Source organism: Limanda limanda, chromosome 8, assembly GCF_963576545.1.
Source record: "Limanda limanda chromosome 8, fLimLim1.1, whole genome shotgun sequence".
Lineage (NCBI taxonomy): Eukaryota > Metazoa > Chordata > Actinopteri > Pleuronectiformes > Pleuronectidae > Limanda > Limanda limanda.
In genome coordinates, this window is record NC_083643.1 from 140,001 (window position 1) to 163,867 (window position 23,867).

The window sequence follows — 23,867 nt, forward strand, 5'->3', positions numbered from 1 at the left end:
GAGAACGTCCAGGTACGTCTCCTGTGGACCAAGACACACAGGAAGCTGCTGAGTGATGTCTACATGCCATTTGTCCACAAACGTGTAATAAACATTAAAAGTGAATCAGGTCACATGATCAAAAACTCAAAACATCCGTTTAACACACTGATGAATAAATCTGGATAAAGTGAGTTATGGTAACTGTATAGCTGTCTAGTCACCGGTCGGGTTAGTCGTCCAGTCACCGATCAAAACGGCAATTAAAAAAAACATGAAGCCTAGAACCATCGTCCAATCACCGGTCGAGTTTTGCCTTTTTCAGTCATGTGACCAGACTCTCTGCGACAAACACATGAGGGATGACTGGCTCTCGGTGTGTGAGAGTGCCGCACCGGATAACATGTAGAGTTCTTCTTATGATTTTGTATGTTTACTGTCAGTGGTGATGTGTGGTGTCGGTGTTGTTGGTATGATTGTTCTCTCCAAGCACATGATGACTTTCCGAAAGAACAAATAAATATATATCTCTGATCAGACGTGTTCAGAACAGATTGTCAAGGTGTGGAGCAACAGACACACACTGGAAGTTTTAACTCCTGTGATTTGGTTTGGAGCGCGTTGACACCGGTTCAAAACACCACAAACTCTAGAAGACTTCGTCTGTGTCTTCTACGTGTGTGGCTCCACGTTTTCATTGGGTTATATTCATTTAATCTGCTGAGAAACTGTGAAGGCGGCGTATGTCTGAAAGCAGCTCTATTATCTGGTCAGTGGTCTGGTTTGGTATCAGGTCGGTATCTGGTTATCTGGTCAGTGGTCTGGTCAGGTATCAGGTCGGTATCTGGTTGTCTGGTCAGTGGTCTGGTTTGGTAACAGGTCGGGTATCTGGTTATCTGGTCAGTGGTCTGGTCAGGTATCAGGTCGGTATCTGGTTATCTGGTCAGTGGTCTGGTCAGGTATCAGGTCGGTATCTGGTTGTCTGGTCAGTGGTCTGGTTTGGTAACAGGTCGGGTATCTGGTTATCTGGTCAGTGGTCTGGTCAGGTATCAGGTCGGTATCTGGTTATCTGGTCAGTGGTCTGGTTTGGTAACAGGTCGGGTATCTGGTTGTCTGGTCAGTGGTCTGGTTAGGTAACAGGTTGGGTATCTGGTTATCTGGTCAGTGGTCTGGTCAGGTATCAGGTCGGTATCTGGTTGTCTGGTCAGTGGTCTGGTTAGGTAACAGGTTGGGTATCTGGTTGTCTGGTCGGTGGTCTGGTTTGGTAACAGGTCGGTATCTGGTTATCTGGTCGGTGGTCTGGTTTGGTAACAGGTCGGTATCTGGTTGTCTGGTCAGTGGTCTGTTTTGGTAACAGGTCGGGTATCTGGTTATCTGGTCAGGTATCAGGTCGGTATCTGGTTGTCTGGTCAGGTATCAGGTCGGTATCTGGTTGTCTGGTGAGTGGTCTGGTCAGGTATCAGGTCGGTATCTGGTTGTCTGGTCAGTGGTCTGGTTAGGTATCAGGTCGGTATCTGGTTGTCTGGTCAGTGGTCTGGTTTGGTAACAGGTCGGTATCTGGTTATCTGGTCAGTGGTCTGGTTTGGTAACAGGTCGGTATCTGGTTATCTGGTGAGTGGTCTGGTCAGGTATCAGGTCGGTATCTGGTTGTCTGGTCAGTGGTCTGGTTAGGTATCAGGTCGGTATCTGGTTGTCTGGTCAGTGGTCTGGTTTGGTAACAGGTCGGTATCTGGTTATCTGGTCAGTGGTCTGGTTTGGTAACAGGTCGGTATCTGGTTATCTGGTCAGTGGTCTGGTTAGGTAACAGGTTGGATATCTGGTTATCTGGTCAGTGGTCTGGTTTGGTAACAGGTCGGTATCTGGTTATCTGGTCAGTGGTCTGGTTTGGTAACAGGTCGGTATCTGGTTATCTGGTCAGTGGTCTGGTTAGGTAACAGGTTGGATATCTGGTTATCTGGTCAGTGGTCTGGTTTGGTAACAGGTCAGTATCTGGTTGTCTGGTCAGTGGTCTGGTTTGGTAACAGGTCGGTATCTGGTTGTCTGGTGAGTGGTCTGGTCAGGTATCAGATCGGTATCTGGTTGTCTGGTCAGTGGTCTGGTTAGGTAACAGGTTGGGTATCTGGTCAGTGGTCTGGTTTGGTAACAGGTCGGTTGTCTGGTTATCTGGTCAGTGGTCTGGTTAGGTAACAGGTTGGGTATCTGGTTATCTGGTCAGTGGTCTGGTTTGGTAACAGGTCGGTTGTCTGGTTATCTGGTCAGTGGTCTGGTTAGGTAACAGGTTGGGTATCTGGTTATCTGGTCAGTGGTCTGGTTTGGTAACAGGTCCGTTGTCTGGTCAGTGGTCTGTTTTGGTAACAGGTCGGTTGTCTGGTTATCTGGTCAGTGGTCTGGTTAGGTAACAGGTTGGGTATCTGGTTATCTGGTCAGTGGTCTGGTTTGGTATCAGGTCCGTTGTCTGGTCAGTGGTCTGTTTTGGTAACAGGTCGGGTATCTGGTTGTCTGGTGAGTGGTCTGGTCAGGTATCAGGTCGGTATCTGGTTGTCTGGTCAGTGGTCTGGTCAGGTATCAGGTCGGTATCTGGTTGTCTGGTGAGTGGTCTGGTCAGGTATCAGGTCGGTATCTGGTTGTCTGGTCGGTGGTCTGGTTTGGTAACAGGTCGGTATCTGGTTGTCTGGTCGGTGGTCTGGTTTGGTAACAGGTCGGTATCTGGTTGTCTGGTCGGTGGTCTGGTTTGGTATCAGGTCGGTATCTGGTTGTCTGGTCAGTGGTCTGGTCAGGTATCAGGTCGGTATCTGGTTGTCTGGTGAGTGGTCTGGTCAGGTATCAGGTCGGTATCTGGTTGTCTGGTCGGTGGTCTGGTTTGGTAACAGGTCGGTATCTGGTTGTCTGGTCGGTGGTCTGGTTTGGTATCAGGTCGGTATCTGGTTGTCTGGTCGGTGGTCTGGTTTGGTAACAGGTCGGTATCTGGTTGTCTGGTCGGTGGTCTGGTTTGGTAACAGGTCGGTATCTGGTTGTCTGGTCAGTGGTCTGGTCAGGTATCAGGTCGGTATCTGGTTATCTGGTCGGTGGTCTGGTTTGGTAACAGGTCGGTATCTGGTTGTCTGGTTTGGTATCAGGTCGGTATCTGGTTGTCTGGTCAGTGGTGTGATGCAGGTGTGGGCTGGTCTTACTCTGGGGTCCTGGTCAACTCCTACATGAACCTCTTCCTCTGGTGGAGGCTGAACAAACACCTGGTTCCACTGACCTGCCAAGTTACTGAACACACAGATACACTTGTTACAGTAACACAGTTACACTTGTTACAGTAACACAGTTACACTTGTTACATTAACACAGTTACACTTGTTACAGTAACACAGTTACACTTGTTACAGTAACAGTTACACTTGTTACAGTAACAGTTACACTTGTTACAGTAACACAGTTACACTTAGTAACAGTTCCATGTATTTTACAACCACGTTCTCTTCTACTTACTGCTCAAAGTTGATGTACTTGATGACAGTGGAGTTGGACTCGTCCACCCACAGTCCCCACACATCTGTAGATGTCAGATGAAAATCCACCAGAGTTTCCTGCTCACACCAAGGTTACATGTTTAAAACATGTGCATATTATACTTTTCTACATTCCGCCAATGATTCACTGGTTGAAGAATTCTGTTGTGAGACTATTTAAGTTCAAAACTTTTCAAAAGAAGAAAAACAATGGAATTAAATACAGCCGCAAGCGGCAATGAGCAGATTCAAGCCTTATTTCGTCAATAATAGGAAGAAGCGGCTCAATAATGATTGGACAAATATTTAAAGACGAGGAAAATTAGCAGCCATGGCAAACTTTTTTGGTCTAACAGGATTTTGTGGAAAACAATCTGGACTGCATAGAAGTCAATTGGTAATATAATGTGAAGGGCGTGGCCTATTACAGTTTGGGCAAACCCCAAATAATAATATCAAACCAGAGCAAAACAGTAAGGTTCTGAGGGCTCAAACCTCAATTATACCTGCGTGGTGAACAGGGTGGAGATGTGTTCCAGGCTGTAGCGGTTGTTTTCGGCAGTGACCAGCTGCAGGACGGTGAACTGTCCTCGCTGAGGGACAGCCAGGTAAACGCAGAGACAGAGGCCGGTGGTGGAGGAGAAGGTCATCCTCAGACGATGACCCTGACCTGACACACGCTGAACTCCTTTACACGCAGGCATGTACTCCAACACGTCCACCTCCAGCAGACACGCCTGCTCCTGGACACGGGAACACTACACGTTTTTAGCATGAACGGCTCATGGATAGTTACCTCTGTGTCTGTGCATCTGTGTGTGTCTGACCGTGAGCGACCACATCCTCAGTCTATGATCTTGACTCAGTGTGAAGATGAACGAGTCGTCCTCCAGTTCTCTGACGATCAGACTGACCACATGTTCAGTTCGACTGTCTCCTCTCATCACTGTCGGCATCCAACCCGACAGCCTCCCCATCACAGAGCTCCTCTTCAGCTCCACCGTCGACACGCCGCCTGCATGCAACACGCAACCCCACAGTTAGAGACATCTTGTGCTGAAGTTATATATATTATAAACAACTGAACCCTGTAGAACTGGTTCTGGAGTTCATCTCTGGAGTTCGTCCGACTCGTTCACAACAACAGGAACATTGGAACATCCAGGCGAGGGGCGGAGCCTGTAGATCAGCAGGAGGCGGGACTTGACGTATAAACTCTGCTGTGGACAGATCAGTGTTGTTGTTTCCAGCTCCTCCACACGGCGTCGGCCTCATCACCAGAAGATCTGGAATCTCCTCGTGTTTCCAAGTGGACGTCTTCGTCTTCTACGTGTCCGGCTCCTCTTCTTCATCCTGAGATCTTTGTGTTCTTCAGTTTCACGTCACGTGTCAGGAACCTCGTCCACTCGCACATTCTCATATGAGGAAGAAGTTTGTGTTTTAAGTGTGTGAATCGGTGAGCTGGTGTCTACCTGGTGTGTCGTGGGGGGGCAGAGTGACCACCATGATGCCCCCTGCAGGTGAAGCCAGGGCGTAGTGCGCCTCCCCCTGGTGGCTCAGCCAGGCGGTGCAGGAGCTGGGACTCCCCATCTGTACCACGGAGCTGGGGAGGGTGGCGCTGTGCGAAGGGTCCTGCAGACTCAGCTTCCCCACGTCGGTGAGGACGGACTGCATGTGGAGCTCCGTCACCAGCTCCTGAGGAGAACATAGAACATTCAGGTTCCTGGGGTTCTCCAATCTGAAGTCAAAGCTTAAGGTTCTTCAATACACACTTTAAAAATCATGTGTTGGTTCTATGTCAGTTTCAGCTTAACGTTCTCACAGAAACACTCGTGTCTGCAATCAGAGGACACACAGATGTCACATGACCCTCAAGGAGGAAGCACACGCAGGGTTCTTTAAGGAGAAACCATGAGACTCACACTGCGGTACATGCATGTGGGGTGAGGCAGCAGCAGTCTGTGGACACTCTGATTGGTGGAGATGAGGATGACGACGTTGCTGAGCGTCTCCTGGATGGTGACCCCCCCCGGCAGAACATTGCAGTGGGTGAAGCGGAGTTTGACGGAGTTGTTGAGCAGGTCGGCATCCAGAGACTGTTCCACCAGCTGCACCGAGTCACCTGACGTCAACCTGCATAGAATCAAAGCGGTTAGAAAAGACAACGTCACCTGACCACACGCAAGTGCTGCTTCACCTGTGGAAAACTACTAGAGTGAAACAGCAACAGGAAATGTTCAGTTCTCATCAGCAGCGAGTCGTGCTGCATCTCAGAGTTTATACTCACACACAGGCTCCGCCCCCACTCACTCGCCTCACTGACTAAAGGACTTGAAGCAGAGATGAGAACGAGGCGGTGAATGGGACCTGCGCTCACCTCTAGGTTAGGGTGACACCTCTGAGGCATCTGAACACTCGCTTTTTAGCTGGAAAGTTTAGGAGACACTCTTCTTTGGCTTGTGGGAATGCCTTAAGATTCAGATGTTTGGGAAAAATGTCGTTAAATGTTTCTCACGGTTGGTTAGAGTAATATTCCATTGAGGCAAAAATATGTATACTGGGAATGCACCCTGAGGACTTTAACAGAACAATGAAGCAAACGATGGATTTTTGCTTTCTCCATGCAAGGGGAACTATTGGTTTATGTTGAAAAAATATAGAACCACCATCACTTGAAATGTGGAAGAGGGAGCCGATGAGCGGTCTTGGGCTGGAGAGGTTGACATATATAGTTAAAGGTAAACAGAGAGAATTTGTTTGTATTTGGGACAAACAAAACCAGTATTACGCACTGAAAGGAAATGTTGTTCCGGTAACATGGAATTATTGATACTGCCTTTTTGTGTGTGTGTGTGTGTGTGAGTGAGAACCTGTAACTGTACGAGGGGATTCATATTTGTTCATTAAAGTATATATTTTGATATACACTTGAAAATTCAATAAAGATCCGCTGAGTGCCTCAGAATGTGTCAGTGATCTTGTTCACAGCTGTTGTGATGGAACCATCAGGTGAAGCTGTCACTCACCAGTGGATGAACCGGTTGCTGGTGACGGACAGCAGCTTCCCACTCTCCTCATAGTGAAATGCTCCAGCACTGTCTGCAAACTTCTGGCCACCAGGGGGAGCAGTCACACCTGCAGACATGAGGGTAAACAGTGACTTCCCATGGAACTAACTTCTAACTTCAGACCATCCTTACGCCATCCATCCATCACAATTAAATATTAATATCATCATTACAACTAAATACAAATATAAATGTCTCCTTCACCTCGTGACGTTTACCATCAGGGTCAAGGAATAGTGGTTAGGAAAGGAGCCGATTCAGTGGTTAGGAAAGGAGATGATTTAGTAGTAAGGAAAGGAGATGACTCAGTGGTCAGGAAAGGAGATGATTCAGTGATTAGGAAAGGAGATGATTCAGTGGTCAGGAAAGGAGATGATTCAGTGGTCAGGAAAGGAGATGATTCAGTGGTCAGGAAAGGAGATGACTTAGTGATTAGGAAAGGAGATGATTCAGTGGTCAGGAAAGGAGATGACTTAGTGATTAGGAAAGGAGATGATTCAGTGATTAGGAAAGGAGATGATTCAGTGGTCAGGAAAGGAGATGATTCAGTGGTCAGGAAAGGAGATGATTCAGTGGTCAGGAAAGGAGATGATTCAGTGGTCAGGAAAGGAGATGACTTAGTGATTAGGAAAGGAGATGATTCAGTGGTCAGGAAAGGAGATGACTTAGTGATTAGGAAAGGAGATGATTCAGTGGTCAGGAAAGGAGATGATTCAGTAGTCAGGAAAGGAGATGACTTAGTGATTAGGAAAGGAGATGATTCAGTGGTCAGGAAAGGAGATGATTCAGTGGTCAGGAAAGGAGATGATTCAGTGGTCAGGAAAGGAGATGACTTAGTGATTAGGAAAGGAGATGATTCAGTGGTCAGGAAAGGAGATTTAGACTTTCCAAACGCAGCCTGTGTTTCCTGCTCTGAGCTAAATTTCAGTCCCGGCCACGTTCACCAGAGTGCTGGATGAAGTTAGCTGCTATTAGCTTCTGCTAGTTGATATTAGCTGAGGCTGGATGCTGTTAGCTGAAGTTAGCTGCTATGAGCTGATGCTGGATGAAGTTAGCTGCTGTTAGCTGAAGTTAGCTGCTATGAGCTGATGCTGGATGAAGCTAGCTGCTATTAGCTTCTGCTAGTTGATATTAGCTGAGGCTGGATGCTGTTAGCTGAAGTTAGCTGCTATGAGCTGATGCTGGATGAAGTTAGCTGCTGTTAGCTGAAGTTAGCTGCTATGAGCTGATGCTGGATGAAGCTAGCTGCTATTAGCTTCTGCTAGTTGATATTAGCTGAGGCTGGATGCTGTTAGCTGAAGTTAGCTGCTATGAGCTGATGCTGGATGAAGTTAGCTGCTGTTAGCTGAAGTTAGCTGCTATGAGCTGATGCTGGATGAAGCTAGCTGCTATTAGCTTCTGCTAGTTGATATTAGCTGAGGCTGGATGCTGTTAGCTGAAGTTAGCTGCTATGAGCTGATGCTGGATGAAGTTAGCTGCTGTTAGCTGAAGTTAGCTGCTATGAGCTGATGCTGGATGAAGCTAGCTGCTATTAGCTGCTGCTAGTTGATATTAGCTGAGGCTGGATGAAGTTAGCTGAAGTTAGCTGCTATGAGCTGATGCTGGATGAAGCTAGCTGCTATTAGCTGCTGCTAGTTGATATTAGCTGAGGCTGGATGCTGTTAGCTGAAGTTAGCTGCTATGAGCTGATGCTGGATGAAGCTAGCTGCTGTCAGCTGCTGCTAGTTGCAGTTAGCAGCTGTTGGCTGTTGTTAGCAGCTAAAAGCTGCTGCTGCTGGCTGAATTAGCTGCTGAATTAGCAGCTGTTAGCCGCTGCTGGCTGAAGTTAGCTGAAGCTAGCAGCTGTTAGCCGCTGCTGGCTGAAGTTAGCTGAAGCTAGCTGCTGTTAGCTGAAGCTAGCTGCTGCATGCTGCTGTTAGCTGCTGCAGGCTGCTGTTAGCTGCTGTTAGCTGAACTAGCAGACTTAGCAGCTGAATCAGCAGCTGTCGGTGTCTCACAGGCGCAGAGGACACACACACACACACACACACACACACACACACACACACACACACACAGGTTACCGAGGCTCAGCGTCACTTCTCTGAAGCGTCGAACCGTTTCTCTCTCGAAGCCGCAGATCTCCACGAAGCTTCTCTCCAGCGCCACCGCCATCTTGTCCTCATGCACATGTGACGTCAGAGGGAAGCAGGCCGCGCGCTGAGAGTTCAAACATTTAAAGACACAGCACACCCGAGCTGTGATGACGTCATTACGTCCTCAACGTATCCTGAATGGTTTGGTAAGTGAACCGTTTGAGTATAATTTAATTTAATTTAATCTAATCCATTTCTTTATATACAATCGCTGATCGTCTGTTTATAGTCTGTATATAAAGATAATCAAGGACCAGCGCTTCTGAAAACTACAGGCCCCTCCCTGTGGTGGTTTGTCTCCACCAATCAGAGAAGCTCTCCATGAGTTCTTTTAACGGAACACTTCCTGGTGACTTCTACTTGAATTGTTGTGCTTCCATCAGATCAGGTGTGTAACTGTGACATCATTCCAACAATCAGCAATTATTTAAAAAAATTGTTTCCTGTTTCAGAAACTTTTCAAAGAAAATACACAAACTATTAGATTACTTCACTTAAATACAACAGAGAAGAACACTTATTAATTGATGATGAAAACTAATTGTGATGAATCGTTATCTACCGATCATGAGAAGCGTGGTTCATTAAAGGGCGAGGCAGGAAGTGATGTCAGCTGGGACACAGGAGGGGGGGCCTCCACTCGTACATATAAAAACAGACATTTATTGTGCCAGAATCTACTGTACATACAGAAACATACGTGTACCATGTGGTCCTTAGATACTGAGTTACAGCAGCATGTAGTGAATCATATAAAAGAATAAATGGAATGCTTTGTTCAGTAATACTGATTTGTACCATATAAAGAGGAGGAGTCTTATTAACATCTTCATCACGCCACCACGCTGCCGCAGCAGCAGAGGAGGAGACTGCTCTATGACTGTGTGACCACACAGGAAGTCATGTGACCCTGGTTCAGGAGGAGGAGTCTGTGGCTGCGTGTCCACGTGGGACAAACAGCGTCTCCGTCTCTGCACGCGCGTGTGACCAGGAGGCGTGTGACCAGGAGGCGTGTGACCAGGAGGCGTGTGACCAGGAGGCGTGTGACCAGGAGGCGTCACGCCGTGTTCTTGGTCGGCAGCTCCGTGCTGTTGTGTCTCGTCTTGCGTGACGTGCCGTCGTCTCGCGGCCGGGCTTTCTGCAGGTTGGACATGGCGGCGGTGCGCTCGATGTCGATGAGGGCGTAGAGTTCGGTGCGGCGGGTGGGTGTGGTGGGGGGCAGCGGGGAGGTGGGGGTGCGTGGCGTGTGGGGGTTGCTGCCATCCGAGGCGCCTTTGTTGCCGCTGCTGCCGTCCATCTCCACCTCGATGTAGTTGAGGGTTTTTGGCGGCTCCGCGTGACGCCGGAAGTCAAAGTTGAAGATAGAAGGTCCTTCGGTGCGGCGCCGGGCCGTGTCCGGCCGGTGGGCGCTGAGCGGCGCCGTGACGTTCTCTGTGTTGACGTAGTTGTGTGAGGACTCCAGGGTGGCGGACAGGGGGTGGGAGTAGGAGTGGTGCAGCAAGCTGTGGTGCGGGTGGTGGTTGTAGCCGTTGAGCGACGGCGTCTTGAGACCGCCGCAGCCATTCTCCTCCTCCGTGCTGGGTTTCCTCGCCTCCCAGACCGGGGGCAGCGCCGGCAGGTTCTCGTAGTCCAGGAGGGCGGTGCGTCGCTGGGCCGAGTTGTTGACATTCTGCGGGTCGGGGGTGAGGGGGGGCGGGCGGTGGCGGCGAGGAGCTGTTGATGGATTGGAGAAGGAGGAGCTGTTGGCGGGCAGAGGGGCGGGCTCCGGCTCAGCAGGGACCTCCCTGTGGCCGTTAGTCTCTCCGGGCCCCGGCGCCTCCTGCTGCTCCTGCTGCCGCTTCTCCTTCTCCATCAGCTGCCTCTGCACGGGGGTGGGGCCTAGCACGAAGCGCACGCCCTGCGGCTCCAGCAGCACCTGGGGCTCCGGCGGAGGGGGCGGGGCCGGAGGGTCGCTGCGGGCCCGAGGGGGAGGCGGGGGGGTGGGGGGGCACTGGGACTGGGGAGAGGTGGGGCTTTCCAGAGGGGTGGGGACAGTCAGTGGACTGGGCTGGTCGTCAAGGAGACCGGTGGTGTTGACGTATGTGTGAACCTGAAAAAAAACACACACACAAACACACACACACACACACACACACACACACACACACACACACACACACACACACACACACACAAACACACACACACACACACACCAGAAGTTTAACGTCAGAGACACGATCAGCTGATTGTGATCAGGACACACAATGACAGGATCTCTCACCGCCTCCTCAGTCACCAGCAGGGGGTGTGTGGAGTCCTCCCCCACCGACGGCAGACGGGTGCTGGCCACAGACGGGTGGCGGGTGGAGGGGTGAGACGGCGCCTCCCCCACAGAGGGAGTCCTGGTCACACCGTTAGGCACCGTGGGCACAGAGTAACCCTGAGCTGGTGACACACACACACACACACACACAGTCAACAAACTGAGATGATCAATATTCTCCATCAAACTGACTGTTGTCATGGAGACAGTGTGTACCTGCAGGAGTGAGCACCCCCTGGTGGTTGGTCTCCAGTACTGCCTCCTCCACCACACTGATGCTGTGACTGTGCATCACCTCCTGCAGCATGTTGAAGATCTCTTCAGCTCGAGAACATTTGAACGCAAAAATACCTGAAAACACAAACAAACGTTTGATTAACAGTGACCTCATTCTTATCTGCTGACATCACACCTGCTGACATCACACCTGCTGTCATCACATGACACGCCCATGTCACCAGCACCTAGATCCTCGTTGGTGTGCATCCAGCTTCAGCCCAAAATGTTCTCACTTCACCTGAGTGTAAACTCGGCTTTCGCACTTCTCCTGCTTTTTCTTTACCTGGCTTTGTGGTTGCCAGGAGACTCCGCCTACTTTTTATTGCTGCCTGGCAGCACCTGTGGACGAGTATAGAAGCCAGGCTTCACTTCTCTCTCTCCCCCTGGACGGCCAAGCTCCTCCCATCTTTGTGTCTGACTTCACATTCCTTAAACTTTGTTATTCTTTTGATTAAATATTTTGCTTAGACTCTTCTGTGACGACCTCCCTTAACTGTTGAGGCCTAACACTAGCTGCTCATAACAGGGACAACTCGCCTGATGTCAGCTACGTTCATATGTAAATAAATATATAATAAATTGCTCCCTCCTCTGGCCAGCTGTGTCACAACACAATCTCACATTTCATCATTACAACTTTTACAACCAGACACGTACATTTACAAAACTAGCTATGACAGAGTGTGTGTGTGTGTGTGTGTGTGTGTGTGTGTGTGTGTGTGTGTGTGTGTGTGTGTGTGTGTCTGCTGGACTCTGTCCCCTTTGACACACAAACTGATAATCACATGTATTGGGATCGTTCCGTTCACTTTCCCCCTGATGCCGACTCTGCGTCACGTCACAAGGTTTAAACATGTGTCCTAAACTCTAAGGGCGATCAAACACACAGTAAAGATCAGTCCTGTACGTGTCCTAATGACTTGTGAGCGGTGTTGGTGTTTATTGTTAAAGTGCAAAGTGAGCGCCGGTCACGAGGAGGAAACAGACAGAGACTCTGACACAGGACGAACCAGCAATGAGCTTCTGTCCTGACGCAGCTCGGTTCTGATTATTCAGCGACTGAAAGCTGCTGAAACTATAAATGAAGCAGGAAACATGATGATGTCCACCTCTGTCCAGGAGCCCTCACCATGTGCCTACCCCTAACCCTACGTGCTGTGTGCGGCAACCTAACACCATGTCGGTGTAACTTACTCCAGCCACATGATTGGCTCGTTCATGGTGTCCGTCAAGACATGGATGAAGAGTTCTGTCGGCGTTGTAATGACACGTCTTAAATGTATAGAGGAAAAGTTACATCACGATAACTATCGATATACATTCATCACCCAGCCCTATTGGTAAGGTTTGTGTTTTCTGATGTTGATGTTCATTGCTCCTGACTTGATAAATGTTGTAGTGCATCAGGACACACACAGACAGTAGATCCACAGGTTTAATGTGATCAGGATGTACCTTGTCCCGTCTGGCAGCGCCGGCCGCTCTCAAACGAGAAGAGATTGGAGTCGTAGCCATAGCGCCGTAAGCAGAGGTAAGGCCACCTGACGTCGTCACGGCGATGGGTGTGGAGGACAAGCTCTGCATCGGTCAGCTCCATCACACCCGAGCCCAGCTCGTTCCCATCGTCGTCCACGTTGATCACCTGAACACAACGTCAAGAGACTGTCAGAGGGAGGGACAGACACACACACGCTGCAGGACATATCCAGAATCTACTGTACTTTACATCCAAGTGTCTGCAAGCCCCGACATTCATATTCAACTCCAAATGGTGTTCACCAGAAGTGGCTAAGCTAGCGGACGTTAGCATATCCAACGGTCCCTGAATGCACCTCGAGCAACATACCCGAGGACATTAAGGATTTAAAATGACCTTGTTTAGAGTCAAACTATATGTCGGGTCTTGTGGACGACACCACACGAGCAGTATGGAGACACGTTACGTGTTTTCTGTTGTTTTTTTTTACGTCTGAAGATAAGTCACTAATATTTTCAGTGGTATTGGATCAGCTGCTTCTCTGTTCACCCCTGAAGCTCCAGGAGTTTTTGGTGGACTCAACCATCTCGCCCATCCCTCCATCGGCAAAGGGATCGGTAGATAACGAGTGAATAATTATCATTTTTGGGTGAACTATTCCTTTAAAAACATGGTGTTGCATCATTATATGTATGAAGAAGTCCTTTCCTGTCAGGAGTGTGTGTGTGTGTCTGCTTGTCTCGCTCACAAAATGAGCATCATATTTATTTAGTTATTAATGGATGATGTTGGATGATGAATCCGGATCGTTCTCAACCCTGGATGTCACAGGGGGAGTGTCTTATAAACGTTGTCATATTTCTAGATATGAGAGCCGCTCCATTCAAAGTTGGATTCAAAATCTCTTCTAATCAAACCAGGTTTTCACTGAAATCTTTGCCAATTATCTACAGTGTTTGATCATAAAACACATTATTGTTTGATACCAAAGAAGAGTACACACCGAGGGCAGTCAGACTGTAGTACCTTTTGTAGTTTGTTCCAAATTAATTGAAAATCATGGTTGAAAGATAATCCAGTGTGACTATAGTCTGTAGATTGAAGCAGCTTGAGCGTGCTTTGATGATTAATGTTTTGTGTTATGTATTGTTGTAGTGTTTGTATAAAGTGTGCGTGTCTAATGCATTTTGTTCTTCATCAGTAGCTGTTTTAACACCTGCACAGCGACGAGACAAATTAACCAAGATCGCTGAAACTAGCTCCTTTACAGAAATGTTTGTTAATGAGCATTGTCCCTTTAATTTTAAACTGAATTAATAAAATACATAAATAAAAACAACTCAGACTGAAAATGAGGGAGAATGACGGCGGCATCTCTGCTCAGACTGACCTTGAATTTACTCTGATGAGTATCTGGAACTGACTCTTTCTCTGGACAGCTTAAACAGCTACCCATGGCTTCTTCAGAGAACCATGTGACTTCTGGAGAACAGAAGGAACCTCTTTACAACCAGAGAACATGAAGCACTGTGCAGAACATCACTGGGACTGTAGCGGAACCCTCACCTAGATCCTGTCTCCAGCCGCTCGGGTTCCATCCTCAGAGCCTGAGGGAAGATCATGCTTCAGTTCATCTGCAAACATCCACAGTGGATCTGGAAAAAACACACAAATGACAACAGAACAACAATGTCACAGATGTTCTCAAATACAAATCTACAAGAATGACAACATGACACACGTTCTAAAATAGCGTTGGGCGAAGTCAACCTGATCGGCACCTGGGGATGCTGCACGCATTCATTCATTAAAGCCTTTCACACATGAGCTGCAGCTCAGATCCAGAGAATCGTCTCCAGAGCTTCTCCAGAGTTTGTGTTTCACAGCCGAACAACTCAGCAGCAGATCCTCCTCATGGTTCAGGTGGTGGAGCAGCCGGGGGGGCAGACCCACACAGGAAGTGACTTGTTACCTCTGCTGCAGAGGTCATGTGATCATGTGAAACGGTGTCAGTTACAAGCTTTGAGCCTAAACGTCCTGCGATGGCATCATTACACAACACACCAGGGCCACGAACCACTATTGTTCTATCGATTCATCCGTCGACTTTATTACTGATTAAAACAATCTAAACGATTAATTTTCCTCCAAAAAAAATCTAATTGACCATTTCATTTAATTTCCGTAACGCCAAAGAAAAGAAAGTGATATTGAAGAAGAACATTTGTTACAATAAGTGAAACATTTTAAAAATCTAAAAGGTTAATTCATAATTTGTGTGGGTCCGACGCGTCGACTTAAAATATTGATGTCAACGCGTTTTCAACATGCTCTCAAATCTAAACTACATGAACAACAGAAGGACAACATCACATGTTTTCTAGAGCTGAAACTAACAAGTGTTTGGATAATGGATCAATCTGTTAATTATTTTTCCAATGAGCCAATTATACAGGTTCAAAGACAAAAGCGACATCTTATCCTGTCCACCTGTGTGTTTGAAAAGCAAATTGATTTTCCTGTACAATGCTGTTTCTTTATGTATTACAATTGATGATAATTCATGTTTCAGATAAATACAGTTTAATTCTGACTAGTCATAATCCAAGTTCAAAACGTCATGAGTTAACTTTAGTTAAAAAACCTTAAATTAAGTTTGAACCAGTCAGTATGGTGTTGAAGATATAATTAACTTAAATAATGACTGGCCAGAATATATGTGCAGATATCCAATACTGGAATTAAATAATTGATATATTAATTAATTAAACGAGTCAGTTAATATCTGGATCGTAAGCGAGTTAATATGTTTATAGAATATGGAGCTTTTTTCCTATGTTTATTTACAGGGTTGTTGCCAGAGGAAACCAGAGAGCAGAGGAGCTGGAGATCCTGAGTGTAAGGGTTAGGGTTTACATGAAAAGTTATACACAATCTGAACATAAATTCAACAAGTCACGCTCTCAAACGGAAAGACCACCCTCTGGAATAAAGAAAGGAAAAAAGCTCCATAATCGAACATGAGTTTGGATCGTACGCAAGTTAATATACGAGTGGAAAATGTGTCTGGATCGAACACGAGTAATATGTGGATTTTTAAAGAACATGACATGAATGTGACATCACATCGAGGATGTTTAGAGTTGCACTGTGAACAAAAAACACACAACTAAACATCTTCTTCTAGATTCTTCCAAAAAGTCATATTCAAATAATTTTTATATTTTTGGATGGCCACTTCATGTAAATGCGTTAACCCTTTACAAAGTACTTTACAAAGTATTTATCCTGAATATCATCTGCTCATTAACATTCATTGTATTAAAAACTGACGGAAATATCAGTTCAATATTAATGATTCATTGTTCACTGTGTAAATTGTGGTCATTACATAAACTTTTTTTAAGAAACTAATTTCTTATCACGAAGATGATTCATGTTGGAAATGAACGTCTCGAGTGAAACTCTCTCTTTTCTTGATGAAAGTATTTTGAGTTCTTCAGTGAGTTCTGAGTTTCTATAGAAATGTTAATAACAGATTCATTTCACAGATGAAACCAACAATTAAATTATTAATGATTATCAGAACTAAAAGCTCTAAGTTTGTCTCTATGATGTAAATGTACAGGACTGATTTAACTAGGAAGTCAGCGAGCAGCAGCTCACAGTGACAGTGTGTTGTGTTTGTTGTGTTGTGTTAGTCGTGTGTTGTGTTGTGTCCTAGCTGTGTAATGGCAGCTAACACGGAGCTAAGCTTCAATAAGCTAAACGCTCGTTCCTGCTGATTAGCTCCGATGCTACATGTTAGCTCCGCACAGCGACGCTCTTCAACAACCCTGGAAACACGTCTCGTTTCCCGCAGCCCTACTCACCAGGCCCCGGCAGCGTGTTGAATCCTCCGGACGGGTCCCCGGGTGAGGGTCGGGTCAGCGGCCGAGGTGGGTCCGGACCGAGGCTGGCAGCGGACGGACGAGCCAGCTAGCATTAGCCGCTGCTACACCCGAAGATCCTCCATCTTTCCTCTGCGCTGCCAGAGCGCCAAAAACAATCACAACTAGTTAGAAAGCTGCTTAAAAGCTTCGTGTTCCAGCATCCAGCTGCGAGCCGGCCCGAGCCTCCCCCCGGGTCCCCCGGCTCCACTGCGGGCTGCCCGCCGCACACACACGACCTTTCTGGGGCTGGAAACCAAGTTTGAGACGCTGGGAGCGAGTCTCCGCTGCTAGCTGCTAGCTGTTAGCATGAAGAGCTAAATCACTGCTGCCCAACTTCCGACACTTCACAGAGCTGCACTGCGCAGGCGCAGCAGCGCAGGGAGACCCACAGAGGACCGGGAAGAGTACTGAACAGAGTACTGGGAAGAGTACTGAACAGAGTACTGGGAAGAGTACTGGGAAGAGTACTGAACAGAGTACTGGGAAGAGTACTGGGAGTACCGAGAAGAGTACTTGGAAGAGTACTGAACAGAGTACTGGGAAGAGTACTGGGAAGAGTACTGAACAGAGTACTGGGAAGAGTACTGGGAAGAGTACTGAACAGAGTACTGGGAAGAGTACTGGGAAGAGTACTGAACAGAGTACTGGGAAGAGTACTGGGAAGAGTACTGAACAGAGTACTGGGAAGAGTACTGGGAGTACCGAGAAGAGTACTGGGAAGAGTACTGAACAGAGTACTGGGAAGAGTACTGGGAGTACCGAGAGGAGTACTGTGACAAGTACAGAGAGAACCGGGAAGCGTACTGAGTATTATATATACATATATCAACTTAAATAGCAGGAGTGAGAAAGGTGTGTGTGTGTGTGTGTGTGTGTGTGTGTGTGTGTGTGTGTGTGTGTGTGTGTGTGTGTGTGTGTGTGTGTGTGTGTGTGTGTGTGTGTGTGTGTGTGTGTGTGTGTGTGTGTGTGTGTGTGCGCATGTCTCTCTATAGTTATAAGGCCAATTTTGATCTGGTCCTCACAAATTCAAAGGAATGCTTGAGGGTTATAACTCGGTTTGGTTTGGGTTAGTTATTTAGTTGTGATGGTTAGGGTGAGGGGAAGTGTTATTATAATTTATTTAAAAAAAAAGAAATAGTGGATACACAGCAATCATTTAATTTAGTGATGCATTGGCCAAATGTATAAAAAAAACTCTAAAATGTATGCCTTTTCATCCTCATCTCTATAAAAACCTGCTGAATTCATATTCATATTAATCTCTCTCTCTCTGATTCCAGAGCTGCAGGATAACAACTATTATTATTATTATTATTATTTAATAATAATACTTATTACTTAATTACTACATGAAGTGTTGGTGCTATCATAAATGATATCATTATGTTCCTGGTCCATCTCCGCTCCCTCCCCCTCTCCTCTTGACCTTCTATGTAAAGAGCCTCAAGATGATGTTTATTATGATTTGGCGCAATACAAATAAAATTGAATAAGATTGAATTGAACGTGACGCTCACAGTCAGTCGGTGTTAAGGCGACTAGAGGATCTGGATTCATGATCCGACACCATCGATTAATAACTAAATACATGATTGTAAGTTTGTCATCTAAACCATAACTATCCTGTTTACAGCTGGTTACATCCCCTGAGCAAAATGTTTAATATTTATTCAAGGAAAAATTTTGGTAGCAGAGCCAGACAGTACATTTTATTTATTGTCTTGGTTGTGTCTCAGGGATATACAGTGTTGTTACCAAGGTGACCTCTTCTTCACATGAAAAAACTACAGAACTAAGATTAAAAACATTGTGTAATTGAGTGGAATATGAATGTCGGGGGTTGTGGACACTTGATGACACCACAGGAGCAGGATGAGCATGTTGTGTTTGCTCTGTTACTTCAGGTGAATTAGATTCTGCTCAAACACTGTTTACCCCTGAGACTCTGAACTCTAATTTATGTCACAAATATAAATGGTTGCTACACTTTCTGTATGGGTTTCAAAATAAAACCACTCCAGCATTTCTGTTGACGAAGGCCACTCATCTTCCTCCAGACTGAAGACATCACCAACATGTTGCACTTTGTAGTTTGTCTTTCTTGAAGCAAATTGAACTGGCTTGATTCTTGTTGTTCTGGTTTGTTCCCTCTGGTTGATGCTCTTATCGCTCTGGATCAAAGCGTCAGCTCAATGAAATGTAATGTTGTGGTAGTTATTTAGTCTTTTTTCACCAAAACATTTATCAGTAAAACTTTTCAATTAGGAAAGAGATATGAATGTGTTGCGTTGTACATTGAGGGTTGATTGATTTGAGAACAGATGAATAATCAGAGTCTGTGGTTTAATGAAGTGATTACACATGTATAAAAATACATCCAGTCAACTTCATGTAGAATCACATCTGTGATAAACGTGATGACAGAATAATTTCATGTGTAAAATATGTGGCTCAGGTTCAACTGAGAGGAGGCTGCTCTGACATCTTACAGCCACATGGGGGCAGTAGAAGACGATCATTTTAACACAAGACTGATAAAGACTGATAATCAAACATCATATAATAATCTACACAGACAGATGTGTTCACAGAAACATATACAGCTCCTAAATTATCATTATAATATAAAGAGGGATATAAAAATAGAATCGTCGTGTTTCCCTGAAGCTTCACATCTGTCGTCTTTAAATCTTCAACGTCTGGAGTTCAGCGTCTCTGCAACAACAACCAACATGTGATGATGACATGTGACACCATCACTCTGCTCTGACATCATAGCTCAGCTCTGACATCATAGCTCAGCTCTGACATCATAGCTCAGCTCTGACATCATCACTCACCTCTGCTGTAGTTTTCGTAGATGGGACAGAAAAGTTTCTCCTGCTCACTGCGAAGCTTCCTGGCTCTCAGGACGTCTCGTACGCACTGGTGCAGGTAAGAGTACTGACACTGACACACACACACACACACACACCCTCAACATCAACTCACAGAGAGAGTGTGTGTTTGTGTGTGTGTGAGTTTATGTGTGTGTGTTTGTGGTACCTCAGTCTGCACCATGTGGGATCGATGGAGTCTCAGGTCAAATACAGAGCCGTAGATATCGAGCGTGTCCCTGGTGTCGAGCTGCTGCAGCACTCGATCCAGAACCATGAAGGTCCCTGTGCGACCCACACCAGCACTGACACACACACACACACACACACACACACACACACAGTCACACTCACTCAGGTAGATGCAGTGTGTATTTATGTACCTGCAGAGTGTACTATGTACTTGCAGTGTGTACTTGTGTACTTGCAGTGTGTACTTGTGTACCTGCAGTGTGTACTTGTGTACCTGCAGAGTGTACTATGTACCTGCAGTGTGTACTTGTGTACCTGCAGTGTGTACTTGTGTACCTGCAGTGGACCACAGTGGGTCCTGATCCAGATCCAGTCCTGCTGACGTAGTCTCTGACGGTCCTGACGAACTGCACCAGGGACTGAGTGGTTTCTGGAACTCCATGATCCGGCCAAACTGTGAAGTGGAACTGACGGAGCAGACGAGTGACGCTCAGCTGATCCTCCTGATGAACACATGAACAGATGAACGGATGAACGGATGAATGGATGAACGGATAAACAGATGAATACATGAACAGATGAACAGATGAACGGATGAACAGGTGAACAGGTGAACGGATGAACTGATGAACAGATGAACAGGTGAACGGATGAAAAGATGAACGAATGAACAGATCAACAGGTGAACAGGTGAACGGATGAACACATGAACAGATGAACGGATGAACAGGTGAACGGATGAATGGATGAACGGATGAACAGATCAACAGGTGAACAGGTGAACGGATGAACAGGTGAACAGATCAACAGATCAACGGATGAACAGATGAACTGATGAACAGATAAACGGATGAATAGATGAATAGATGAATAGATGAACAGGTGAACGGATGAACGGATGAACGGATGAACAGGTGAACGATGAACAGATGAACAGATGAACGGATGAATAGATGAACAGATGAACAGGTGAACGGATGAACGGATGAACGAATGAACAGATGAACAGATGAATAGATGAACGGATGAACAGATCAACAGGTGAACAGATGAACAGATCAACAGATGAACAGGTGAACGGATGAACAGATGAACAGATCAACAGGTGAACAGGTGAACGGATGAACGGATGAACAGATTAACTGATGAACAGATAAACGGATGAATAGATGAATAGATGAACAGGTGAACGGATGAACAGATGAACGGATGAACGGATGAACAGGTGAATGGATGAACAGATGAACAGATGAACAGGTGAACGGATGAACAGGTGAACAGGTGAACAGATGAATAGATGAACAGGTGAACGGATGAACGGATGACAAATGAACAGATGAATAGATGAACAGATGAACAGGTGAACAGGTGAACAGATGAACAGGTGAACGGATGAATAGATGAACAGGTGAACAGATGAACAGATGAACAGATGAACAGATGAATAGATGAACAGATGAACGGAGGAACAGATGAACAGGTGAACGGATGAACAGATGAACAGATCAACAGGTGAACAGGTGAACGGATGAACGGATGAACAGATGAACTGATGAACAGATAAACGGATGAATAGATGAATAGATGAATAGATGAACAGGTGAACGGATGAACAGGTGAACAGGTGAACAGATGAACAGATGAACAGATGAACAGATGGATGAACAGATGAACAGATGAACGGATGAACGGATGAACAGATGAACAGATGAACGGATGAACAGGTGAACGGATGAACAGATGAGCAGATGAACGGATGAACAGATGAACGGAGGAACAGATGAACAGGTGAACAGATGAACGGAGGAACAGATGAACGGAGGAACAGATGAGCAGACGAACAGATGAATGGATGAACAGATGAGCAGATGAACAGATGAACGGAGGAACAGATGAGCAGACGAACAGATGAATGGATGAACAGATGACTGGATGAACAGATGAACGGAGGAACAGATGAACGGAGGAACAGATGAGCAGATGAACGGAGGAACAGATGAGCAGACGAACAGATGAGCAGATGAACAGATGAACGGAGGAACAGATGAGCAGATGAACAGATGAATGGATGAACAGATGAACGGAGGAACAGATGAAAAAATGAACAGATGAACAGATGAACGGAGGAACAGATGAGCAGACGAACAGATGAGCAGATGAGCAGATGAGCAGATGAACAGATGAGCAGACGTACAGATGAATGGATGAACAGATGAGCAGATGAACAGATGAACGGAGGAACAGATGAGCAGACGAACAGATGAGCAGATGAACAGATGAACGGAGGAACAGATGAGCAGATGAACAGATGAATGGATGAACAGATGAACGGAGGAACAGATGAACAGAAATACAGATGAACAGATGAACAGATGAACAGATGAATGGATGAACAGATGAGCAGATGAACAGATGAACGGAGGAACAGATGAGCAGACGAACAGATGAGCAGATGAACAGATGAACGGAGGAACGGATGAGCAGATGAACAGGTGAACGGATGAACAGATGAGCAGATGAACAGATGAACGGAGGAACAGATGAGCAGACGAACAGATGAATGGATGAACAGATGAACGGAGGAACAGATGAACGGATGAACAGATGAGCAGATGAACAGATGAACGGAGGAACAGATGAACGGATGAACAGATGAACAGATGAGCAGATGAATAGATGAACAGATGAACAGATGAGCAGATGAGCAGATGAACAGATGAACAGATGAACAGATGAACAGATGAACGGATGAACAGGTGAACGGATGAACAGATGAGCAGATGAACAGATGAACGGAGGAACAGATGAGCAGACGAACAGATGAATGGATGAACAGATGAATGGATGAACAGATGAACGGAGGAACAGATGAACGGAGGAACAGATGAGCAGACGAACAGATGAATGGATGAACAGATGAATGGATGAACAGATGAATGGATGAACAGATGAACGGAGGAACAGATGAACAGATGAACGGAGGAGCAGATGAGCAGATGAACAGATGAATGGATGAACAGATGAATGGAGGAACAGATGAACGGAGGAACAGATGAGCAGACGAACAGATGAATGGATGAACAGATGAGCAGATGAACAGATGAACGGAGGAACAGATGAACAGATGAACGGATGAACAGATGAATGGATGAACAGAGTTGTAAACAGATCAGGTGTGCGTACGCTGCAGATGTTGAACTCTCTGATGGTCCACTCAGATGAACAGATGAATGGATGAACAGATGAGCAGACGAACAGATGAATGGATGAACAGATGAGCAGATGAACAGATGAACGGATGAACAGATGAACGGAGGAACAGATGAACGGATGAACAGAGTTGATAAACAGATCAGGTGTGCGTACGCTGCAGATGTTGAACTCTCTGATGGTCCACTCAGATGAACAGATGAATGGATGAACAGATGAGCAGACGAACAGATGAATGGATGAACAGATGAGCAGATGAACAGATGAACGGATGAACAGATGAACGGATGAACAGAGTTGATAAACAGATCAGGTGTGCGTACGCTGCAGATGTTGAACTCTCTGATGGTCCACTCAGGCAGAACAGACTCTGACAACATCTGCACGATCAGATCTCCATAGTACAGAGGATCCTGGTCAAAAGGCCAGTAGTGATCACACTTCACCTGGAGGGGGCGAAGAAGAGCAGCAGACGGGGGCCATTACAGCTGTTTGTTTTCACAAACAGAAGAAGAACATCAATTTGTTTTTTATTTATCTTGAACATGTTGCTATATGTAGCTAGCCTAGCTTCTAAAGCTAGCATTGTGTAGCTAACGCTAGATAAACCTTGGTCCTGATCACCTGCTCTCATTTAGCTACCTTAGCAAACTTAGCTTTTAAAGTCTCCCTCTATCTGTCTGTATTTCGGTCTATGTCTAATTTGAAACGTGTGGCTGCCTAAGCATACCTGCAAGTTACTTTTGTAGGAAAAGCACAGGAAGGTTACTCTGGTTTAAGCATTGAGGATAGCCACGAGTATGGAACTATGTACTACTAGTATGAAAGTATTAAAGGTGCCATCTAACAAACTCATTAGTTCCTGAGGCTTACCGCCAATGCTTGAGAAGCCTCAGTAAGCTTGACACTCAAACTTG

At 46.1% G+C, this 23,867-nt stretch overlaps 3 protein-coding genes across 3 annotated transcripts in view; all 3 read right to left on the bottom strand.

Annotated features, from left to right (window-relative positions):
* nup160 (nucleoporin 160) overlaps window positions 1-8,699 on the bottom strand; it is a 20,433-nt gene extending 11,734 nt beyond the window's left edge. Inside the window, exons 1-9 of the mRNA XM_061076208.1 lie at window positions 8,608-8,699; window positions 6,503-6,611; window positions 5,399-5,609; window positions 4,949-5,171; window positions 4,304-4,491; window positions 3,983-4,219; window positions 3,457-3,554; window positions 3,150-3,234; window positions 1-21 (exon numbers count right to left, since the gene is read on the bottom strand). The exon at window positions 1-21 is cut by the window's left edge and continues 48 nt beyond it. Of these exons, the coding sequence (XP_060932191.1) occupies window positions 1-21; window positions 3,150-3,234; window positions 3,457-3,554; window positions 3,983-4,219; window positions 4,304-4,491; window positions 4,949-5,171; window positions 5,399-5,609; window positions 6,503-6,611; window positions 8,608-8,698 (1,263 nt within the window). The 5' untranslated portion in view covers window position 8,699. The remainder of the gene's footprint in view (window positions 22-3,149; window positions 3,235-3,456; window positions 3,555-3,982; window positions 4,220-4,303; window positions 4,492-4,948; window positions 5,172-5,398; window positions 5,610-6,502; window positions 6,612-8,607) is intronic.
* A 623-nt stretch (window positions 8,700-9,322) lies between these two features.
* On the bottom strand, window positions 9,323-17,005 carry LOC133008915 (fibroblast growth factor receptor substrate 2-like). The gene is made up of 7 exons (XM_061076294.1): window positions 16,613-17,005; window positions 14,307-14,395; window positions 14,131-14,222; window positions 12,719-12,905; window positions 11,201-11,335; window positions 10,943-11,106; window positions 9,323-10,768 (listed from the first exon to the last, which is right to left on the bottom strand). Exons 3-7 carry the CDS (start codon window positions 14,194-14,196, stop codon window positions 9,737-9,739), a joined length of 1,584 nt encoding a protein of 527 aa, XP_060932277.1. The 5' UTR covers window positions 14,197-14,222; window positions 14,307-14,395; window positions 16,613-17,005; the 3' UTR covers window positions 9,323-9,736.
* Window positions 17,006-19,001: 1,996 nt separating this feature from the next.
* LOC133009329 (receptor-type tyrosine-protein phosphatase beta-like) overlaps window positions 19,002-23,867 on the bottom strand; it is a 29,627-nt gene continuing 24,761 nt past the window's right edge. The window contains exons 28-32 of the mRNA XM_061076804.1: window positions 23,274-23,396; window positions 20,077-20,243; window positions 19,718-19,853; window positions 19,513-19,621; window positions 19,002-19,387 (exon numbers count right to left, since the gene is read on the bottom strand). Of these exons, the coding sequence (XP_060932787.1) occupies window positions 19,365-19,387; window positions 19,513-19,621; window positions 19,718-19,853; window positions 20,077-20,243; window positions 23,274-23,396 (558 nt within the window). The 3' untranslated portion in view covers window positions 19,002-19,364. The remainder of the gene's footprint in view (window positions 19,388-19,512; window positions 19,622-19,717; window positions 19,854-20,076; window positions 20,244-23,273; window positions 23,397-23,867) is intronic.